This window comes from Prionailurus bengalensis, chromosome D4 (genome assembly GCF_016509475.1).
Source record: "Prionailurus bengalensis isolate Pbe53 chromosome D4, Fcat_Pben_1.1_paternal_pri, whole genome shotgun sequence".
Lineage (NCBI taxonomy): Eukaryota > Metazoa > Chordata > Mammalia > Carnivora > Felidae > Prionailurus > Prionailurus bengalensis.
Genome location: NC_057359.1, coordinates 6,813,891 through 6,838,681, shown reverse-complemented (window position 1 = coordinate 6,838,681; position 24,791 = coordinate 6,813,891). Strand labels below are relative to the sequence as shown.

The window sequence follows — 24,791 nt, the reverse complement described above, 5'->3', positions numbered from 1 at the left end:
GGAAATATTAAATTTAAGATGTGCATTCAAAGGGAGATGTCAAGTCAGCAAGTAGACAAATGAGTCTGAAATACTGAGGTTAGGTCAGGGCTTGAATTTCAATTAGTGAGTTGTCAATACACAGATGTTATTTAAAGCCACGGGAACAGACAAGGTCCTCCCCACTGGCCAAAAATTGAAGAACTTTAAAATTAGAGGTCATTTAGAAGGGGAAGAGACTGCCAAAGAGCCTGAGAAGTAGTGAGACAGGTAAGAGGAAAACCAATATTGAGCTTACTTTAAGCCAGGCACTGCTCAAAGCACTTTATGCCTTCATGGAAACAAAGAGAAAAAAAAGTGTTTTCCCTTTCTTCCTCCCTTTCTGTTTTCTCCTGTGGCTTTTCCTAACCCAAAAGGTTCAGGCACACTGCTTCTCAACTTTTATTTGTAATTATTAAGGTATATACGCACTGAAAAACATTCGAACAGCTTAACACAGGAATGCTAAAAATGAAAAGCGAAGAAACTCAGAAACTTTCCTCCCCAGCCTGATCCACCATTAACAATTCTTGTTTACCCTTCAGGAATTTTCTAGTATATGTGCTGCCAAAGCGAGCACTACCCTCCAGGAATTTTCTATACACACGCACACAAATTGGATCCTTCTCTTGAAAGGTAGATGTAGATATACACACAAATATATATACATACATATATATATACACATATACATATATATATATATATATATATATATATATATAATACTGCAATTTTTTAAATTCATCACATTTTGGAGATTTCCTGTATCAGCACGTATATATCTACGTTTTAAAGACTGATAATATTACATTGTATTAATATACCATAATTTATTTAGGCTCCTCTATTGATGGGCAATTAGATTGTTTCCTGTTTTTTTTCTTGCCACACACACACACACACACACACACACACACACACACGGAATGTTGCAATAAACATCTTTATAGATAAATCATTGGATATTGGTACAAAAATAACAGTTGGGAGAATTCCCTGGTAGTGAAATTGCTGATTCAAAGCCCTTTGGTCACTGACATTGTCAAATTACTCTCTCCAAAAAGGTTACAGAAATCACATTCTCTTTGAACAAGCATTTCCTCGCATCTTGCCAACACTCGGTATTGGCAAACTTCAAAGTCTGTGGATCTAGGAGACTGAAAAAATGGCGTCTCGTTTTTATTTGGGTCCCTGTAACCGCGGGTAGGGAGGGCAGCAGTGTGCGGTTGCTAGCCTTACACGCTTTGAAGTTAGACCCCCGGGGTGATCATAGCTTCTCTCCTTCAAATGTGTGACCTTGCGCCCCGTGGGTGTGTTTCCCCGTCTTCAGGACTAAATGAGATAACTTAGCAACACAGGGCTTCGTCCGCTATCACCTGCATTCGTCCTCATCAACCGCGCTTGCTCGGCTACTTCATCGTCGACGCGCTCCTCCTCCCAGCCAAGTTTCGCCAAACTCCTGTAGCTTGGAACTCGAAATGAGGGAAAACTTAGCTCTGCCTTTCAAAATTCTCCCCTATTTTCCGCCCACCCTCGCTTCAGAACTGCTACTTTGCAGACCAACGTAGAGGTAGGCGTTGCCGTCTGTAAACAACTTGCGAAGCGGACACGGCACCTCTCGGCGTCCGGGACCCACGGTGCAGAGCGAAGGGAACGCTAGGCCACAACTAAACACTATGACACCCGCAGCGCCCTTAGGGCTATGTTGGCATCGCTCAAAGGTTTCAGACAACGCAACCTTAAACGCGAAGCCCCGACCCACCCCCTTCACGCACGCCCAGAACCTGCCCTCCCAGCCCCAACCCCCAAGCAGGAAGTGACGTAGCCAAGTCCGTCCGTCTTCTTCCGCCGTCCGCGGCCCAGGCCAGCGCGGGGTGTGCGTCGGCGTCGCGGCCAGCAGAGGGATTCTGGGTAACGGCCCCGGCAGGCTGGGGCGGCTGGCTCCGCGCAGCAGGTTCCGCTCACGCCAAGTCCGTTGGCAGTGGCGGCTCTAGGGCTGGGGGCAGCCGGACATGGAGCAGCCGTGGCCGCCGCCGGGACCTTGGAGCCTCCCTCGGGCCGAGGGTGAGGCCGAGGAAGAGAGTGACTTGGACGTGTCCCCCAGTTCTCCCCGCTGCCCGCAGCTGCCGGGCGGCGGCGCCCAGGTGAGAGGGGTCCCGCGTTCGGGCGCGGGGGCGGGCGGGGGGGCGGGATGGGGAGGTGCCGGCCTGGGGACCAGCGCGGCCCTGCCTCTGCGACCCTCCCTGTACCCTGTTCTGCGTCCCCATCTCACTCCCGGGGGTCAGGGGCTTGATGCCATCCCGCGGCTATTGTAGCATCTTCTGAGGGCTTCTGAGAAGGGCTGGCCGTATATTCCCAATCTCCACCTCCACGCACACCTTTTCACCTTGGCTAATTTCTTCCCATCCTGGGAAGATGGTCCTCCCCCTTCCCCGCCCCCCCCCCCCCCGACAGCACCCAGATTTGGGGCGGCTAACGCTCTAACGTTGACCCTTTGTCTCCTCGTGCGTGTTTTTACCCGAGCACTTTATTCTCTTGAAGGCTCTAATACTTGTGCCCACTTAATAGTTAGGAACAGCGAATGGTTGGTTGTGTTTCAATAATTCACTGAGCTCCTGACTTTATACAAATTTAGGATCCAATTTCATTGACTTTGGACATCCGAATAAATTCCGTAAAACCTCGCTTTTGAGGGTGGTGTAAATCCGTCCCATTAATGTGACCATTTCCCCTCCAGTTAGGTTTTTAGTTTTGCTCCACATCAGTCTCCAGTGAAAACACATAGGCACACGTTTGCCCTTTTCTTCAGAGTTCTTCCTCAGATTCCCGGTGCTACTTGTAGGTTTCAATCCAGCCTTCTTTCCTCTGAAACTTACCCAAATGAGGTACCCATTAGGATTTTTCTGAGTCCTGTCTTAGGGAGTGCTTACATACTCATCACCTTATCCCGGTTTTTCTCCTAATCTGGGTGTGTTTTGGAAGAATATTTTAAGAACACAGACTAAACACTAATATGTCCGGAGAAACGGTTATGGATGTCTCTACTTTCCAGGCTTCTTGCAGAGTAGGGTCCCTAAGAGCTTAATTGAATTAACAGCTTTTCTCTAGGCACATCTTGCTGTTAGTAAAGATGAGTGATTTAAATCATTTGCTAATAAGTGTAAGGTCTTGTGCCCAGTACACTGGGTTAGTTGGCTTCAGGGAGAAAAATGCTGTTTCATAACCATAGACTGTACTTCGGCCAGCCAGTCTCTGGGAAAGTGCAAGACATTTTTTAGGAGGACAGAATGAGAGTCGACAGGTTAGTAGTCACCCCCTAATTATGGATTGCTAGTGTCATCTTTATATTCAAAATGTGTTATGTGAGCATATAATGAATGTGTTATGGAGGGGGAAAAATGAACAGCAGCTGCTCTTGTCAATTTTGAAGGCATATGGAGAGAATAAAAGGTCTCCAGAATTTCAGCGCCTTGTGGTTGAATCACAAAAGTAACCTAAGATAAACTCTGAACTTAGAAAATATCTGTGAGGGGCGCCTGGCTGGCTCAGTCGGAGGAGCATGTGACTCTTGATCTCTGGGTTGTGGGTTTGAGCCCCATGTTGGGTGTAGAGATTACTAAAAAGATAAACTTGAAAATATCTGTGTATTAACTCTTTACTTAGGCACTTGGAATTATAAGCTTACTTAGCTGGAGGTATTTTCTAAGTAAACAGGCTTACCTTCTTCATTAAACGTGATTTCTCTGAGACTCTGTAGCCAATTAATGGCAGAATTAAAACTGGCAACCACTTCTGACATCTACTACAGTGTTTTTTCCTACCTGCTGCACTTCCCATCCTGTGATGTCAAACCACGAGGCTGAAACTACCTTTGGTGTTACGTTTTGCCAAGTGACTGATGCTAAGTTTGTCCGTGTGTTTATAACCTACGTACTTGTCTTGCTGGCTTTAGGACTTAAGTTTTTGGATTGGCATATTTGGAAAGAATAAAATGTTAGCATTTTATAATCTTTTCAAAAAACAGCTTCGGTTTAATTTTACCAGACATGGGGAATCTAGACCTCTTAATGTCATATGTGATGTACAGTTCTGAGATCCAATTAAAGTAAAAAGCAGTTCGGAATTTAGAGATCCTGTTTGAGCATTTTTAATTGTAAAGTGATGTTAGTAAACCTAATGCCAGCCTAGTTCCTTTTTTGAATTTATGTTCATGAAAATATAGTCATGTTTAACGTTCCCCTAAAACCTCAATATGTTCACAGGTAAAATAGGACCTTTTTTGTTTTTGTTTTTGTTTTAATCATCTCAATACATGTTGGATACTTTGCTCAAATGCCAGATGTTGTCTGTATAGTCTGTGGAGAAGAATTTAAACATGAATCATTTTTAGAATTTGGAAATAAGATTTCTGTGTTTGATTTGAGACATGAATATTTGCTCCCACACAATTTGAAAATGCAGGGCATTTCCATTTGTCCATATGCCTTTCTTAGTATACTTTTGTCTTTTCTTATAAGATAAATTTTATAGCTTCATTTTTCTCCTTTTCCTGGCTCCTGCTCAAGCATAGCTAGGCTACAGTTATTCTTGCTCCTATTTTCAGATAGCAAAATATGTATATCTATATATATTACTTGGTTGGTTAGGGCCTTGTGATACCTGGGATTCAAACCTACTAAATGAGTAAATAAAACACCTGAGTAGCAACAACATCCACATTTGCTGCAGTAGAAATCTAAGACTCGGCTCAAAAGTAAAGACCTTGAGTGCTATTTGCCTCAAATATTTGTAAAAATATTTGCACAACATAATTGCCACCACTAGTCTGTTACAAAAAGTGAAGAATCATTTATTCATCTAAGACTTACGGAATTCTAGCCCCTCGAGAAGCTGATAGTTGAGTAGACAATTAAGCACAATGTTGTGTGAAAACACCACTAAGAAGTAGGCAGACCTTGGGTGGGAAAGGAAGGATTAGAGAAAATGTGAGGAAGTGATGCCAGAATCTGGAATGGAGATAGGAGTTGGGGGGATGAGGGGTTGCCACACTGAAAGGGGTGGGCGGTGGAAGGAAGAAGCAAACGAGGAGGAGAGTAACTGGAACTGAGTCTAGAGAGATGGTAGGAAGTGAGATCATGAAGGACTGCGCCATGCTGCAGTTTGTGCTTTATCCCAGGACTCTAAGAATGAGGAAAGTGATCAGATTTGGTTTTTGGCAGGATCACTCCAAGTCTGGTAGAATGGAGAAATGGCTTCATGTGAGAAAGGCTGTATTTATATAATTGAGGTATGAAATTATAAGGACTTGAGTAGTGGTGCAGATTAGGGAACAGATCGAAGTAAAATTGTTTGGAATACGTAGTTTGAAATTGTTCTGCGTTTTGGCTGAGAAGTCTTAAAGAATGTACCTTCAGCTTTTGTTTTATAGAGCTGGGGTATATAAGGAATTAAACACTAAAGTGCCCTACATGTAGTGGTTCAGTAAATATTATGACTAATTACCGTTGCTTATGAGTGGAACAGAGGCAGTCATCAGGGTGGACCAGTTTTGTTTTTGTTTTTGTTTTTGTTTTGATAGCTCTGCCTGTTTTGACTAGGATTAAGTTAAAGACTATCTGTGTGATAGAGAACAAAACCCTAAAGATCTGGTTTTCAGCATATTGTAAGGTGAGGAACTAGATTTAAGCTTTTGCTCCCAATTATTGTGCTGTTTCAGTACTACGAAGCTGTCAATCAAATGTTTCTTGAGCACCAGCTATGTGTAGAACATTGTGCTGATTATCAGGCTTTTTGCCTGATGGTTGTCAAGGAAGTGGTATATTCTAGATTAGAATCTAGTTGATGAAGAGAAGACCTGTAATATAAAAGTATAACTGCATACACAGAAGGCAGAATACCTGTGTGCCAAAAAAGACTGAACAGAAATCCTTGACTGCAAGAAAATAAAATTGTGCTGCACCAACAAACCCGTCGCCTTCTTCGTTTCTTACAATATTGTTTTGTTTCCAGATGTATAGTCATGGAATTGAACTGGCTTGCCAAAAGCAGAAAGAGTTTGTCAAGAGCTCTGTGGCGTGCAAATGGAATCTCGCAGAAGCTCAGCAGAAACTTGGTAGCCTAGCCCTGCATAACTCGGAGTCCTTGGATCAGGAACATGCCAAAGCACAAACAGCGGTATCGGAGCTGAAGCAACATGAAGAAGAGTGGAGGCAGAAAGAAGAGGCTCTCGTACAGAGAGAGAGAATGTGTCTGTGGAACATGGATGCCATTAGCAAGGATGTTTTTAATAAGGTACGACCTCTGATTGGGTCATAATGAAAGGAGAAGAAATTGAGTGTTTGTACAGACCAGTTGTGCACATTTGGTAGCAAAGCGGCAGAATGCTGTGAATGGTGTCCGGTTTTGACAGTTTATGAAAAGCATTGGCTACAGGAAACCTGTATCCCCGTAGCGTCGAACGGGGGTGGTCGTGAAGGTGACTGCGTGGCGCGGACATGAAGCATAGCACGCCGAATGTGAGTGTTGACTGGAATCAGACCGCCTCAGACCTCAGCTTTGTCACATGCTGCTGCTTGTGACCTTGGGCAAGTCACTTAACCTCTCTAAGCCTCAGTTTCCTCAGCAATAAAGGGTGGGTATGAAGACTAAATATGGTAATGTCTTAAAAGCCCACGGGACAGGGCCTGGCATGTGGTAAAGCTCAGATGTTATGAGAGCTCTCTGCTGTTTCTGTCGGCTTGCTGTCCGCTGCGTAATGCTGATGTGTAGATGCGGAGTTTATTAACGAGTGTTTCACTGTTACTTCCTGGTGTGTATTTAGTAAACCTCGGGTAGTAATCCAGATTTAGCATTACCAACGTAACCGAGAGGACCAGTACAGTACTTTTGCCAAGTTAGTAGTCATTAAGAGTAGTGTTCTGTCTCGCCCTCGATTATGTGGGCTTTATTCTTTGACTGTCGTGTCTGAAGAAGAAATGGGCAATGACATTCATTTTTACTGCTGTGTAAAGTAGTACTTTTTCTTTGTAAACGTAACTCAAAGCTTCAGGGATAGACTGTTCTTTCTTGTGTAAGTCATATTCACTTTATCTTTAACCATCATTACTCTGTAGACTTCTCAGTCTGTAACACTCTTTGTTTCTGTCCTAGCATCCACTCCCAACCTACCCTCTTAAGCGCTTTTAATTTCCTTCCCTTGGACCAGCGCTAGTTCTGCCGCAGCAAGTAATACACACAGGTTAAATGTACACTACAAGCTCGATCAGTGCTTTATTACATTGAGAAAAATTGTGAGCGCAACATGTTTATTACAAAAGACGAAACAAGGGCGCCTGAGTGGCTCAGTGGGTTAAGTGTCTGACTCTTGATTTCAGCTCAGGTCATGATCTCATGCTTGTGAGATGGAGCCCTTCGTTGGGCTCTGCGCTGGGCATGGAGCCTGCTTGGGCGTCTCTCTCTGTCTCTGTCTTTCTCTCTTTCCGTCTCGTTCTCTTCCTCCCCTTCTCCCTTCCCCCCTCCCCCACTACTCTCCCCTAAAAAAAAAAAATTTAAAAACAAAACAATACACCAGTATGTAAAATAGAATTGAAAGGCTTCCTTCACTTCCAGTTTCATTTCCCAGAGATAACCACTGTTAACAGTAAGTTGTATCTTTCTAGACTTTTTATGTACTCATGCCAGTATATATTTATTTACCCCTGAACACATACCAAGATCATTCTTTATCTGAATGATTCACGGTGTCTATATATATTGTTCCAAGGGGTGTGTCTTCTTAGCACTTACTTTATTTCTGGTTTGCATATATACACCATAACTATTTAAAATGATTTTTTTCTTCCAGAGAGAATGGTCAAAGCAGTGTTTCTTTGTTTTATAAAGTTAATGTCTCCTAACACAGTGGTCACAAAGAAAAATTTTCATTTGTCTCTGCTTTTAATTGTTTTTTTTTGTGGTTGTTGTTGTTGTTTGTTTTTGAACTTGGGTTATAACATAGCCTACATTTGTACCACATTTTAATTAGGATTGTCTTTATGTTCCAGTCATTTGCTCAAAATCGTACATTGATTTTGTCTGGGAGCTTGAGACTTGAGAGGACTGGTCTAGATCTGCGCTGTCCAACTCGATAGCCGCTAGCCACATGTACTATTGAGCGCTTGAAATGTGGCTAGCCCGAATTGAGATGTGCTGTAAGTGTAAAATACACACAAGATTCTGATAACTTAGTACAAAACAGAGTAAAAAATTTCATTAATATTTTTTTGTCTTGCTTACATGTTGAAATGATCATATGTTGGATATGCTGGTTTAAATAAATGGGTTACTAATTTCATCTGTATCTTTTTGCTTTTTAATGTGGCTAATAGAAAACTTTATATTTGTGACTTGGATTATATTTCTATTGGACAGTGCTGGTCTAGATAGCAGGATATGTAAAAGAAAAAATGCTTTTATTTTGAAATATGTAAATTTGTGTGCTTTCAGATTATAAACTGGCAGAGCTGGTTTGCAATTTTCTTTTTTGGCAGTGATGATCTCAAGGTTTAAATGTGATCACAGAATGTTCTGAGAAACTGTCCTGCCAGTTTCTCTGGCTAGATAAAAACTTCATCTTGATCTGCTTTATGATTTATTTAATTGAAAATAAGCACTTCCTTAATAGAATTTGCACTTGATTTCAGAATCAAATTGTTTGGCCTTTCCTAAGAAAAGTTTAAAACCAAGGGTCTATATTTTAGGTGTATGTCTTAGCCAAGAAGTTATATCAGATATATTTCATTCTCTATATGCTTTGAAAATCTAAGTTTATTTCCAGCAAGAACTCCGAAGATTAGACTAGAGCTGCAAATATTTAATAGCAATGAATAATGCAAATTTACATGCAATTCATGTAAAGGATCTCTCTGTGCTTTAATAGGGAATTTGTATGATTTCTAAAGTGTTTATAATTTTCACACATACATCACTTTTTAAAACTGTTGAAACTAGTACAGAAAATTTTAACTTCTTAATTGAGTTTAGCAGATAAATTTAATGATATAATATCAGTATAATGTACCATCTTGTTATAGTGTTTATAGGAAGGATTGCTAGGCATTCAGTATCTGAGAAAGATTCAGTTAGAATATAAAATCTGATTTTAACTTAAAGAATTTTTTTCTTAGAGTTTTATTAATCAAGATAAAAGAAAAGAAATAGAAGATGAAGATAAATCCAAATCATTTATGCAGAAATATGAACAAAAAATCAGACATTTTGGTAAGTCTGCTGCTTAGTTTTCCTTCTTTTATAAAGTGATACCATAAATATGTGTACAGAAAGTGTCTGTATTATAGTGGGTACCAAAAAGAAGGTAAATGACAAAACTCCTTTTGGGTAGCCACTTCTGGCACAGTTGGACAGCTCTTGTTTTCGACCCTTTTTTTGGATAATAAATAGATTGACAGCAAACTAAGTTGTGAAGAGAAGCAAAATTCAGTCTATTATATAACGCTGCCCTCTAAGACCTAGTCTTTGTTTACTCCACAGCATCTTTCTGTTTCCCAACTGGTCTTTGCTCTTCTCTTTTTCCCTCTTTGCTTCCATGGCATCTGATTATTTTATGGGGATAAGATTAGCATTCGTTATTTTCAGGTTTTGGAATAGTTGCTGTATAAGTCACGCAGATCCTTCAGCTGCTATTCGGATAAATACAGTAATAGAAATATATCTACAGGGTACTGAAAACGAGTTTTCTCTATTGAAGAAAGACTGCGGGCTTGGGGTGGTGTAGTGAAGACTTCGCACAGGAGGTGACATCTGAGCTAGACTGAAGAACACATAGGAGGAGGTCCCCGTGTAGATGAGGGAGCAGCAGCGAGTGCAGAGTTGGGAAATAACATGTTGCACTGCGTAAGCAGTGTGGTGCTGTTGGGGAGAGAGTGCTTTTGGGAAGTGTTAGTGGTTAAGGTTCAAGGTCTGTATTTTGATCCCAAGTAACATGTTAATTTAGTAAACATAGTTTTCACTTATAGTATGTTAATAAGCTTATTAAGTGACATTTGGAAATATATTTCCAATGGTGTTTTTTTTCCCCTAAGCGTTTAGAATTCCATTCATCCTTCAGTTATGTTAAAACGATTGCTACTACTTTGGATTTTTCCCCTTTTTATGTAGTTCATTCATAAAGGATTCATTTTTCTCACTCTCTTTGTTTTAAAAAAAGAAAGGCTGTGTATTCGAATTAAGTAAAGAACAGAACTTGACGAAGTGAACAGGGTTTACTTTTTAAAATTTTGTAAATGAGTCTTGGTTGTGATAGTGTGATTGGCCACTCCCACCTGGAGTCCTTGCTTCCTAGCCTGTGTGTCCCACTGCATGTACTGGAAGAGCATCTTTTAAGGTGCTCTCACCCAGATGGCCTTCTGTAAGCTTTGGAGCCATGGGAAGCCTAATGGTGCAAAATGGTCCCCTCATTTTTGCTGCAGACAGAGCACTTTAATAAGCAATTCTGTGTGGGAGAATAACCCAGCCTCACAGGGTATTGTAACCCATCTGGCACTACGACTTTTTAAGTCCTCAGCAAAACATTTAACCATTCCATAATACCCGTTTCTGGGTGGTGATGTTTATAGGACCAGTGAATTTCATGAGCCTCTTGTCTTCATGTCTTTTGTTGTAGAATGAGTTTCTGGGTCAAGAAATAATGTGAAGTGGGCAATAACTCATTTAGTAGGACCACAGACATACTAGCGGTGGAAGCATGGCACCACCATGCGCTGGTTTCTGCTACTGGCAAATTAGGTATTGAGAGGCTGTCCTGGAATATCCTTAATGGGGAGATCCCATGCCATTGAATCTCTGCATAATCTCAAGTCTGCCACTGAGAGTCCTGAATTTATACAATATTATGCAGACAGGGAGATGGCTGAGGAAAAAAGCTGACTTGACCTCCATACGTAGAGGACTAATAAGGAGAGGTTTTGCCATTGCGTGTTGGGGCTTCCATTGTCTCATCCCCTAAGACTAATCAGAGCCTTATTGTCTTCAAAGTCAACCAGACCTCATAGCCACTCCCAGATTCACACTGTGCCTGTTTTTTGATGGAAATGTGCGCTGCCTTTTTCCTTTGGAGGAGATGTCCTACTTGCCACAGTTCCTTGGATCCCTAGAAATGTTACTAAGGTAGTAGGCTCCCAAATTTTCCATGTGTTTTTTTCCTACTTTCTGGCCTGCATATATCTTACCAAGACATCTGGGATACCTGCCACTTCTTGCTCACCAAGTTCTGTCAGCATGACGTGGACCAGCTTGCAGGCATGCGGGATGGTGGGATGATGGAAGTCCCTGTGGACTGAATTGTGGCACAGAGCAGCCAGAGACCTTAGGCAGCTCAGTGAAAGTGTAATGCTGTTCCTGCTGGGTGCAAGCAAATGTTTCTGGTGTTCTATGCTTATTATGGTGGAGAGTGAAGAAAGCATTTGTCAGGATTATGACTACATTGATACACTTCTTCAAAGTGTATCACATCTGGAATAGCAGCTGTAATTAAAGTTTCCAGCAGAGGCTTTCCAAACTTGGCTTGCATTCCCAACTCTTGGAAGGCACGAGCCTGAGACACAGAGAGCTGTGATGGGCTCCGGTGACCTGACACCGGTACTTCTGTGCGGTCTCATGTGTGCCTGACATTAACATTTCCATTGTGCTGTTTGTTGACCCTCTTACTTATGTGACTTTACCATCTAATGATAAATGGTACAACCATATCGTGGAGTATTTTGAAGCAATGAAATCTTGGATTTCCCTCCCTACAGTTGAATTTAATTTATTAATTTAGTTAACTCATGTTTTATAAATATACCAGTTTAGCAGCAAAGTCTGTTTTCTTTTCAGTTTCCCAGAAGTTTTATTCCAAGTCCTGTGCATCTCTGACCTCATTTTCTTTGTGATCATCAGAGCTGCTTTTTGATGATCTAACACGGTTTTTCATGGTACATCAGCTTTTCACTTCCAGCCAAAGTTAGCTGTGATTTAACATCTTTGAATCTATGTGGGATGTCGTCACTGGAATTGTTACTGAAAGATGTAAATGTTTGCGTAAATACTCTGATGGGATTTTTCTCATTTGTATTGAAGGTAGATACTCCATTTCCTCAATGTAAGCGCTTACACATTGCTTTTCAAAACCACATTGATACCCTGTTTGTTGAAAAACATTTAGTATAAAAACTCCTGAATAGAATGTGGAGTGAAATGAATAGAAAACGAATATGCATGATATGATTCTAATTTTTTTTTTTAATTTTTTCAGTGTTTATTTTAGAGACAGCGAGCACAGGAGCCGGGGACGGGGGAGGGACAGCAAGAGAGGGAGACAGAATGAGCTGTCAGCACAGAGTCTACTGTGGGGCTCAAACGCACGAACCGTGGGATCATGACCTGAGCCAAAGTTAGACATTTAACCAACTGAGCCACCCAGGCACCTAATTTTATTTAAGTAATTAAAAATAAAGCCCTGGGGCCCCTGGGTGGCTCAGTCAGTTAGGTGTCTGACTCTTGATCTCAGTTTGGGTATTGATCTCAGGGTCATGAGTTCAGGCCCTGCACGCTGGGCGTGGAGCCTACTGAAAAAAAAATTCCAGAAAGAAATACATTAAAGTGTTATCATTAACATTAATCATCTCTTGTAGTAGGATTGCAGATGATTTTCTGGATTTTTCAAATTCTTCACAATGAATATACATCATTTTTATAACATGAAAAAGAAGTATTTTTAAAGGGTTTATCCTAAGAATTCAAGGATGGCTTAACATTGGAAAATTTATTAACATGATTCACCATATTAACAACTTATAATAGTATCACCACAAGACTTGGTGATCAGTTTGATGTGGGAGGAATGGAAATGTCTAGAGGAATTTCTAGAATTCTTGAGTGGGTGACATGGAGCCTGTGAAGCACTGCAGATAGCAGGGAGAGAAAAATGGGTTTGGTTTCAAATAAGAGGAGTTTATGTGCAAACGTGTAGGTAGAAATAGTTGTCTGGTGGCAGGTGACTGGAAATATAGGTGATCTGGGACTCGGGAAATACAGAAAAAGGTTATTTAACTTCCATTGAGAAATTCTCAACCTTGTTGGGATGTTTTCCGCAGCTAGAGATAGGAAAATCATTAGTGTAATTTGAAGGATTCAAATCTGTTATTCTGTAAGTATAATGCCACGAGGAAAGGGAAATCAATAAGGTTGTGTGTCTTGGGCAATCATTTTCGGAATCCGGTGGAATATCGAGAGCTGATGGATGGGTTGGGATTTAGATGTTCAGGAAAATACATACGTGGAAGCACACAATTAAAGCATTCTAATTCATCAAGATAAGGTTTTTCAAGCATTCAGAGATTGGCCGGCCGGTTGAAATGACTATGTTAGTCTTCTCCAAAGCGTCTAATACTCGCTGAAAGAGTGAATTGTTCCCTTTTGTGTTGATACTGCCTAGTATGTACCCTCTTGTCAGGCACTGTCCCCAATGCTTCATGTGTATTAACTCATTTAATTCTCAACAGAAACCCTCTGAATGAGATACTATTTTTAGCCCTATGTTACAGAAGAGGAAAAGGAGGCATAGAGCTAGCCAAGGCATAGGAGATGGTAAGGCCAGTATTCGGACCTAGGCCGTTTGTTTCTCGAGTCTGCTTGTTTTAGTCACCGCGAGAGATTGTGCTACTCATAGTTTGTTTACAAATTGTAAAATAACGTCACAGTGATTTCAGGTATGTTGTTCCACTAAAGCCTTGGAGTTTCTTGAAGTATTTTGTTCATAAAATTCCACACTCTTTCCACGAAGGTGTGTGTGGGCTCTTGTAACCTGACGTGTCAGTTTCATGATAATCGGTATGCATTTTTGAAATCAAGTGATGAGAGGTATTTCTCGGATAAAGAAAAGCTGTGGTCAAGTATTTTGTCTTAGGTATTAAATGGATAGTTTAAAATTTTTAACATTCGATGACACCCTCATGATCCCTATAAATGTCACTAACCATTTCGTATTATCCTTCCTGTAAAAGAAACCAAAATGGATAGGATTTGGGTGCCTCAGTCAGTCATGATGCTGCCATGGAGAAGTAAAGAGAAGCAATGCTCTCTGTGTGGATGTGGATAGAGTTGAAATACCTCTTCAGGACTCTAACAAAGCTAACGCAAAACTGCTTCATAGGATTTATTTTATGGCTTCAGGTATAAGAAATAAGGATTATGCTTTCTTTAGATCTGACCCTCAGAAGTTATTAGACTCTTTAACTGTAGCTTGAGAAGTAGTTTTAAGGAACTTTCAAAATCATTGTTTCTCAGAATTTAAAATGCCCTAATCACTCCATCTGAAGCATTGGGAAAATACTTAATAAAACTCTTTACGAGAAAATGCTAAAATGCTTCCTCCCTCCTTTATTTAAATGAGAAACAGTAATCGTTTCTTTTCAGTTGATTCCCATGTGTTGCTAAACGTGTGTTTGTCAAAAAGACATTTGTCCTCAGTTTTGTTCTTCTTTGTGTTCTAATGTGGAACTTTAACGTATAGAAGTTCAATTTGTATCTAGAGGAAAGATGTCACTGCCAAACTATTGACACCACCTTCTAAAATTTCCAGAATGCTTCAGTGACATACAGACTTCTTTGGATGAGTCTTAAGAGTCTAAAGCTAATGTTGTTCTACTTAATTTATTCACGTGTAAAGCTTACTGGACAAAGTTAAAAGCTGAACGCTTTGCTGGTTCCGTGATGGTATTGACTTTTTGGCCAAATTTCTTATTAATTTGGATAAAGATACAGATACACCTTAAGTAGTATTTGGATTAGCTTGATATTTTGAAGCAAAATGGCATCTGCTTTTAAATATGCTTCACTAATTTCTAAAGGTTTTCTGTGTGTTATAAACGTGACTAAATGGTTAAAGTACATTTACTTTTGTCAGACTTGATTGGTTTTCTCTGCTGTCAACATTTGACTTTATCAGCGTAGACATTTTTTAATAAATTAGAGATGACGGGGTTTTTCACTTTTATTACGTCTTTGCTAAGTATAGTTTCTTGAGGTTGTGCTTTCTTCTCCATATTTCTAATAGAAAAATTTGTATTCTGTGAGTAAATAACATTGAGTGTCTTGAAATCGTTTGTACTTACTTCTGCCTGGGATGACCAGCCAGTCTGCCTGGAATTTCAGGCATTCCTCAGATGCAGGATTTTTTTCACTTTAAATCAGTCGCCCTATTTTAACCTAATTATCTGAAATGAAACTTTCTGTGAATTTTGGAAGCTGTTTCCAATATATTGGGGATTGCTTTAAAAGAGTTTTATTCTCCTTTCTTTGCTCTTTTACCATAACCTATTGCTGTAGTAATGTGAATTGTCTTTAAAGGGAATCATTTTAAACTACCATTTCTTTGTTTATAAGAGTATTTGACAGTTGTGATTTAATCCTTTTTTTATAGGTATGTTGAGTCGATGGGATGATAGTCAGAGATTTTTGTCTGACCACCCATACCTTGTATGTGAAGAAACCGCTAAATATCTTATTTTATGGTGTTTTCATCTAGAAGCCGAACAGGTATTGTGTAAACCTTGAGTTTCTGGGACCCTTAATTTAATTCTGATATGCTTTTTTGGTTTTTTGTTTTTTATGTTACTTCCTTTAAGTGAAAACGGGAAGGTTATTAAATAGAATTATAATTTTTTGTTTTTAGACCTACTTGAGTTTACCGTGGGAACTTTTATAGTTGTTTTAGTTAGCATAAGGAAACCTTGCCAGTAGGCTTTTTTTGCTGCCTCATTTCTTTGTTCCTGCATACTCTAAACCTTTTTCTCTTTTAGCCTATTTGAAAATCATGTTTTAAAATCCACATAGTAAGCACAATGTCAAATATGTTTCCAGAGGTATCTCTCGGTAATTTTAATGTCTGTTTTCAGAAAGGGGCTCTAATGGAACAAATAGCACATCAAGCTGTTGTGATGCAGTTTATTATGGAAATGGCCAAAAACTGTAATGTGGATCCAAGAGGGTGTTTTCGTTTATTTTTCCAGAAAGCCAAAGTAAGTAACTATTTAATATTTTTAAATGGGAAGATTAAGGGGCACGCCTGGGTGGCTCATTCAGTTGAGCCTCCGACTTCATCTCAGGTTATGATCTCACGGTGTGTGAGTTTGAGCCCCGCGTCGGGCTCTGTGCTGACAGCTCAGAGCCTGAAGCCTGCTTTGGATTCTGTCTCCCTCTTTCTCTGCCCCTCCCCAGCGTGCGCGCTCTCTCTCTCGCTCGCGCTCTCTCTCTCTCTCTCTCTCTCTCTCTTCCCCCCCCCTCCCTCCCCCTCCCTCCCTCCAAAACAAATATTAAAAATAAATGAATGGGAAGATTAAGCCTTAGCTGAGACCTCTTTGGTCCATATACATTAAAGGAAGCCACCCAACCAGAATGCCACACGCTAAACCCTATAGATTTTATACCGGGGGAAAAAATTACATTGCTGATCTCATGCTAATTTAGACTTAAGGGAGCTCTATAAGAGGCCAGTAAGTATTGACTGCCTACGAATGCAAGGACTGCAGCTTAAGGTGATGCGACTATAGTGTAGGTACGGTAATCCTCTATGTATAGAGCTCACAGTTTAACAAAAATAAAATAAAAGAACTCACAGTTAAAGAGAAATGACTTTTGTAATGGACAAAAACAAGAAACAACCTAAACATTCAACAGCTAGAGGAATGGATAAAAACAATCTGTGGTACATAAAATATTATGCAGACATTAAAATTTAAGAATTTTTAATGATGTGAGGAAATGCTTTGCTATAAATCAAAAGAAGTGATATGTATTGGCCTATGAAAGAAAAATGGACAAATCCATTCAATCCATTTCACACTTAATGATTGAAAAGTTGTACAAGAAGAACAGTTAAGAATTCACATTCACTCTTGTAGAGGTATAAATTGGTGCAACCACTTTGGAAAACTTCCTAGTAGAGTTGAACAAGTGCTAAAACCCAGAAATTCTAGGTGTATATGCTAGAGAACAGGTTTCTCAGCATGTGGTCCAGGGACACCCAACAGTCTTCAAGACCTGGTTTTGGGAGGCCTAGAGTCAAAACTGTTCTCATAGTGACACTAAAATGTTATTTGATACAGAAGCAGATGTGGGAATCCAGCTATCTTCTGTTAAGCCAGACTTGTCAGTAGATGTTTTTGTTTCAGAAATAGGGTTGGTTGTTTTTTTTTTTTTTTTATAAAAGTGTTATAAATGTTTACATGTAATGAATTTGTTATATTTTAGATAATTTTTAAATGCCCGGGTTTTAGTTTCTAACACAGTGAACATTGACAAATAATGGCCAACATAAACAGGAGCTCTTCAGGTTCCTCAGTCATTTTCAACAGTGAAAAGGGAGTGGGGGTCCTGAGAGCATAAAGTTTGAGAACTGCTGCCCTTGAGAAGCAAGGCTACATGTGCAGATACATAATGTTCAGAGGATAATTGTTCATAATCGCAAAAGCCTGAGAGCAACCCAGGTGTCTCTTGACAGTAGAAGGAATAAACTGTGGGATGTTCATTTGGTAAAATAGTAACCAGCGTCACTGTGGATGAAAAAGCAAAGAGTATCCTGTATTTTTTATGAAGTTTCAAAACAAGCAGAACTGAACAATATGCTGTTGAAGGATACATGTGTAAGCAGTAAAACCAAAGAGGCAAAGGAGTGACTTGATACATTTCAGCATACACAATTAGATGTTAGAAGGAAATACACCAAAAACTTAACTTTGATAATATCTGGATGGGAGAATTATAAGTGATTTCCATTTTCTTTTTTATATACTAGAGTGAAAATATTTTCTTATATAAACGGGAAAAATGTATTAAATGTATTGAACTTTAACGTATCAGGGTGATAGTAGCTCTACCTTAAATGTTGTAAACTCTTCTAAAGTGCAGCCTAAGTAGGAAATTTCCCCAAAACAGTAGAGTTTTAATGAGTAATGATGGAGTTGGTATTTTAGTTATGCTTATGATGACTGTTCTAAATTTCACTTGACATATAGGTATAATAAAAGCCATACTTTCTTCTTTGCCTTACATCATTGGTTATGTTTGGACTAGTGCTTAATAGAATAATGGAACATAGCCAAACTGTGTCTATCCTTTGAAATTTACTTTGTCAAAGTAGAACTGAAAAGTCTTTAATCGTAAACATTATGTTCTTCATAATTTTTTTTTAAGTTCAGGAATAACTAACTTTCATAGAGTGCTTACCTTGTGCCAGGTATTGTTCTAATAACTTTACATGGATTAGCTCGTTAAATCCTCATAAGATTTTATAAGGTTTATTATTTTCTATTTTACAAGTTAGGAAAGTAGCATAGAGAAACGAAGCAAGTGACCCGTGGTTACTTCCGGCAAGAGTCAGTCCAGTCTCTCCAGACCTAAATCCCTAGGCCTTAGGCACGCCAGCACTTGTGCCGCTTGGTTCCTTTAATAGTAGTTGCATAACCGTTTGAGAAGGGTTACCTCTGGATATGCAGGCTGACGTCCTGGGTGTCCACACAAGTGCCATATACTGATTAAAGTGAAATGCTACAATTAAAGAAGTGGCTGCTGAATTCATAAAAAGATAAAATGGCAGCACGGAATGTTGTCTGCATGATGTGTATGGATATAATGTTAATAACTAATCCACAAGACCTAGACTACATTAAAGAAAATACAGCATTCCACACAAATGGGCCCAGTGAGATCATGGAATGAGATTGTGACAAAATCTCTTCCATCATTGAACTTAAAGCCTAAGGTCCTGTTAGTGTAGGGTATGTGCCATGTCATTCTTTACCTGCAGGGGAGACTTAAGTGGAGGCGACTGCCAGTTGGGTGTTTTCCATCAAGAATCTTGCTTGTATTACATACGTCATTGGAGGGAGTTCCCCTCCTGCAGCATACTCTTCATACTTTCTTCTCTCCATAATGTTGAAAAGGTATTTGCTTCACTAAAACACGAAGATGCTTCCGTAATGGAGGTGAATATTGAATTTTATTTAGTTTTCATGGTTTTACAAATAGGGAGTATAGAGTTGGAGAATTATTATAAACAGGTAATCGATGGAGAATTAGAAGGTTTTAAGAATAGCCCTTGGTTGTTGCTTGGCAATTGGAAGGGATAGAATGCATATGACAGGTTAAATGAGACTTACTTTGGATCCTGTCAAGAATCTAGAAATACGGAGAATACCTGCTTTCTTTTGTTATATTTGTGTGTGTGTGTGCGTGCGTGTGTGCACGTTGTTTATTTTGCTGGAGCAGAGAAAATGGACGAAGCCAATTCTTCGTATTCCTATGAAACTGGTAGTTTTTACAAATCTGACAAGGATCCTGGTGTTTTCTACATACATTTAAACTATTCACCTTATCTTTACTTCCTTCACTTCAGATCTGATATATGTTTGTTAGAATTTACTGTGTGGTCTGGAAGTCTTAAAAAACAGTCTTTGGTTCTTTTGTGTTTTCTAGGCAGAGGAAGGAGGTTATTTTGAAGCATTCAAAAATGAACTTGAAGCTTTCAAGTCAAGAGTCAGACTTTATTCTCAATCACCAAGTTTTCAACCTATGACAGTTCAAAATCATGTTCCCCATTCTGGTGTTGGATCTATAGGTTCGTTAGAATCCTTATCACAAGTAAGTTGGAAAAGCAAATACTTTATAAACTTATTAGTTCACACAATTTTTGTTCTTTTGGACTATTCTTCTTACATGTAATGTATGTGAGGTCATTTTAAATATTTTCGCCTCAAAAGATAACTCTTTCATCTCATGCCATGTTTGGTCACTCAATAAATGTCTTCCCTCCCTTGGGGATTTAGACACCAAATTCCACTCCTTCAAATATAGAAGAGTTGTACCTAAGCATTTTTTTTCTAACGTTTATTGATTTTGAGAGAGCATGTGTGCGTGAGCAGGGGAGGGGGGAAGAGAGAGAGAGAACATCCCAAGGAGGCTCCGTGCCGTCAGCACAGAGCCCAACACTAGGGCTCGATCTCATAACCTTCGAGATCATGACTCGAGCCAAAATCGAGTGTCAGACGCTTTAACCGACTGAGCCACCCAGGCCCCTTGTACCTAAGCATCCTTAAGGGCAGGTGTTACCTATTGATCATCTCGATCCTGAACTTCTCAGCGTGGCTCCTGAGTAGCCCCTCATTCTCAGTAGAACTATACTGTGAAGAATTTCTTAGGATGAGTTGGCTTCAGAGCATACATCTCAGTGGCAACCAAGGTGATTTGTTCCATGAGTTTATTTAGTATTGTCTTATTAAATGTTGGTGTTGCTTAGCAGAGGCAGCATGCTTAGTATGTCAGTGCACCTTATGCTAAGCTGCTCTTTCTAGTAATATGCATCAACTGTCTGAGCCTCTGCAACAAGATCAAGATAAAGCTGTGTCGCTTATGTCAGAAGGAGAGGTTAGGCCACTGGTCTGATACTGTGGATTGCAATTTTAAGTTACCACAACAAAATTGCTGCCTGTGCTAATTGTAGTGGCATTGTAATTGAGCTCAGTCATCTCTCATTTCCAGACCCCAAGATTCTAAGACCAACTTTAGTCAGGTTAGTCTGTTGACTACATAGTGAAAAGGGAATTCTCATTCAGAAGACAATGTGAGGAGAGCCCTGTAGTTTTAAATCTCATAAAGCAGTAGGAATTGAGATTTTCAGTACCTGTACCTATGACTATAATTTCACCATTTCTGTTACATAAATTGTAGGCCAAAGTGACAATTTAAGGACAAGAGTTGATAATATTCAACTCAGCCAGAAATATTAATTCTCAAGGATAGAAATAATGAAGATCTTGATTTTTACATAATTAGTAATGTTACCTCTTAGATAGATAAGCAATATCTCCCCTTGATTTGTCCTGCAGAGTATCTCTTAATGTCTTTAAATATGGTAATGATTTCCTCTTCTTTGAGAAATAGCCCACATCTAACTAGTCTTTCCGAGGGACTTTTATGACTGTAAGACACCGTCACATCTAATATGTACAATATATAAATCTCCTAAAATGAAGATACCCCATAATGAATACAAAGGGAAAAAGAGACTTGGAGGGACGTCATTGATTCTGAACGTAAGAGGGAAAAGATCTACGTTCAAAGAGAACTGGTCTATATTACCAAAGAGCTGCTTCCGGTCTGAGAGAACTAAGTTCTTATTGCACATACCGGTAGCAGCTGAGGTCTGCTGCTAGGCGTTCCTTGCTGTCGCATTTGCGAGGTGCGGGGCTGAGATTGTACAATTTTGACACTTTGAAATTGCTGATATTATCGGGGTTGTTCAGACTTAATTCCTCCGGGCTAACAGACTGTTCCTCGTGGTTGGAAAAGTTGAGCATTCTGCGCCAATCCTCCTGAGGGAGGGAAGGGCTGTGTAAAATTTCAGCTGGATGCACCGAAGGACCTTTGACTGGTTGAGGGGAAGCTTTTGGAAGAAAAGCTTACCATAATGATAACATCCCATTTTTATTATCATCAGTCTGTAGATTGCAACCTTCATATGTTGTTTCATTTAATCTTCTCATTCATTTTTATGGATGAGTGAACCGAAGCTCACGGAGGTTAGGCAGTTGGCCTCAAGTCAGTCCAGCAGTTGATGCAGCCAATCACTCCGGTCCCGGATCTCTGTCCCCTGCACTGCTCACTCACCTGCACTACAGACGGTTGTTGAATCGCACGCTAGGAACAGGACGAAATACGCAGTCATGTCCCCTTGGGAGGAACCGGTCACTGGGACGAGAAATGTGTTGGGAATGCTACTAGATGAGAATATGCGGTAATCAGTTCAGTTTAAGTTTGGATTAGGTTAGGTGTTTTCATTGCTTTTTGTTTTTAAGTCTCTCCGTAGATTTTACAGTTCCTGGGGAGATGGATATTGAGTTCTGGAGGTCCTCTCCTGTCCAGTCTTGGTAGAGTAATTGTAAGCTCCGTTCTGAGGGCCTTTGGAATTGGGCTTGTGTTGTCAGTAAAGGTCTTAGCTCTGTTTCTTTGGAGAATGGGATAATGTAATGAGGGTTTAATAATTTTTTTTAAAACTTAAATTTGGGTAACACTTTAGCTTTTCATTTTTTTTTTTTTCAGTTGACAACAATCTTGTCAAATAAGCCAAATCCCCTCATCCTTAGTTTTGAGAGAACTAATCAAGGCCTCTTAGAGGTGTTGTGACAGTTACCCTAGGTTTTTCCTGTAGACCAGCTTTTTAATCTACTACGGTGTGCTAAGTTTTCTCTTCCAGGATTACATTGCATTAGGTGGTGATGGCAGGACTCGAACTGAGGTCTAACAGCACGTAAGTGTTCCAGACCTCACTCAGTTGTTCGTGCCATTGCCTTCATCAAGACTTGATTGGGAATAATCCAACTTCTGGCTAGCTTTTTGACTTTTACAAATAATGGAATTACACATATTTACTTTACTAAGAGGATCTTCTGAAACCCCCCCCTCCTTATGAGATGGGAAAGTTTACGGCATCTATCTTCTCTTTGGGCTGTTTTCCTCATTGGTGTTCATTAAATAAACAGATGAAACTGGGTGTAACAGTACTAAAACACTGAGTAGCTGGCAGATATTCAGAACAACTGAATAGACAAAATTGAATTGTTAGGGAAGAATTTCCTAAAGTCCTGGATCTTTAAGGGCTTATGTCCCTAGTCATGGTGCTTTAACAAATAATGGTTTTGTTTTTGCATTTATTAAATAAGGTTTTCTTCTTAGCTTTAGAAACGAACAGATAGAATATTTAGGAACTACAAACATTGAAATTAAAATGTCCTTTTATTCTCAATTTTTAATACATGGATCTAAGTGCCTCTCAAAAGATTAATAATTTCTCATTTGAGTTTGTTTTTAATCTTTGAAAAACCAAAATACACTCTGAAGGTAACTAATTTTTACTCGGTAATTGTATTTTTTTCCTTATTCAAGTGTTTTGCATTTTTAATATTTACTGTGGTAATTAGATAGTAATCTTTAAAACACATTGCTGACCTGGGGCGCCTGAGTGGCGCAGTCGGTTAAGCGTCCGACTTCAGCCGGGTCACGATCTCGCGGTCCGTGAGTTCGAGCCCCGCGTCAGGCTCTGGGCTGATGGCTCGGAGCCTGGAGCCTGTTTCCGATTCTGTGTCTCCCTCTCTCTCTGCCCCTCCCCCGTTCATGCTTTGTCTCTCTCTGTCCCAAAAATAAATAAAAAACATTGAAAAAAAAAATTTATAAAAAAAAAAACACATTGCTGACTTAAAGTCATATCTTTTTTAAATTATCAATAGCTTTGTACACATAGTTACGTGAAAGATGTACCCTTCTATGACTAAATAATTTAACTTGCACCGTTTTGTTAAAAGGGAAAAAAAGTTAGTGTTTATTACATTTCTGTTTGTTACGTATATCATCTGTCTTTGCCACATCCTCTTTGGATGGTCCTGTCTATTTTTTTCATCGTCTTGGGTTTCAACCCAAGTTTGACCTCTGAGTCCATTTTCTTTCCCACATACATCGCAGAGAAATAGTGCGAAACTGAACATGTAGTTGTATATGCTGGCATAAAACTGGTTATCATCCATTGTTTCTTCCCTCTATTTATGTTTTCCAGAATCCAGATTATCTTCAGTATTCTGTCAATACAGCTCTTTGCAGTTTAAACTCAGTGGTACATAAAGAAGATGATGAATCCAAAATGATGGACACTGTATGATTTGGTTAAGACTGCTGAGGCCAAGTGCTATTTTGTTACAAGAAAGGAAGAACTTGGCTATTTTCTTGACACTTTTATGGGTGCTGCACTTTATTTTTGTTTGGTTTTGATGGGAGGGGAAAAAAGAGTACTGAAACGTTTTGTAAAATTTTTTTTATGTGCTGCTAGGTTTTTTGTTTTTTTTCTGAAGAGAGGAGAGTGATACCATATGTTGTGGGACGTCAAACTGGACTTTGGGTTTTTTTGGTTTTCTTTGGCTACTAAATTTGCCTTTAATCTTATTGTACTCAATTTTGGAATCAAAGTAGGAAAATCTGCACAAATGCAATGTTTACAAGAACCGGTTGATTCTAGGAGGCATCTGCTACAGTCTCTTTTTATATGGGTATGTACATGTCCTACGCTACAAAAATAATTAAAGATAAAATGTACTTGTATCCTGCTAATTTAGCTGTCAAATCTGGTGTTTCATCATATTAAAAGCAATAAATCAGTAGTGGATAATCTACTTTACTAAATAAGCTGGGTGGTAAACATTAAAACAAAGTCTTTCCCTTTAAAATAATATTACATTTGTATTTTCGACACCATCAGTTAAATCTTTGAGTATAATACCATTTTTATATAGATACTGACTTTACCCCCTATGTATTCTCAAGACTGTATTACTTAGAAGTTAATTTTATCCTGTTGACTTTTTAATATTAAGGGTTATAGTAATATAAAAAGTGATAAAGCTAACCTAGATTTTTTTTTTTTAATAAGATAACTTCAAGCTCACTCTTAATTTCTTGACATAGTTTGGGATCTCTCAGGGAGCAAGTTTTAAAAGAATACTAATGGCCTATAAGAACAAACAGGAAGAATATTCTGATTTTTAAAATCATGGTTGTTTGTTTCATTCTTTATGTAGCCCAAGGACTTTTTTAAAAGGCAGGAGAACTCTTGAAGACCTCACTGCCTCGAGCTGCCCAAGTACTTACTTCTAAGAATTTGGTGATCCTTGTTGGTAATGATGGCTTTTACCACA

The 24,791-nt window shown here is 39.4% G+C and overlaps 1 protein-coding gene across 1 annotated transcript; it reads left to right on the top strand.

Annotated features, from left to right (window-relative positions):
• The first annotated feature begins 1,866 nt into the window (after nucleotides 1–1,866).
• Nucleotides 1,867–24,257, top strand: CDC37L1 (cell division cycle 37 like 1). The gene is made up of 7 exons (XM_043567200.1): nucleotides 1,867–2,165; nucleotides 6,031–6,312; nucleotides 9,186–9,279; nucleotides 15,479–15,594; nucleotides 15,954–16,076; nucleotides 19,531–19,695; nucleotides 23,660–24,257. Exons 1-7 carry the CDS (start codon nucleotides 2,034–2,036, stop codon nucleotides 23,759–23,761), a joined length of 1,014 nt encoding a protein of 337 aa, XP_043423135.1. The 5' UTR covers nucleotides 1,867–2,033; the 3' UTR covers nucleotides 23,762–24,257.
• Nucleotides 24,258–24,791: the final 534 nt, after the last annotated feature.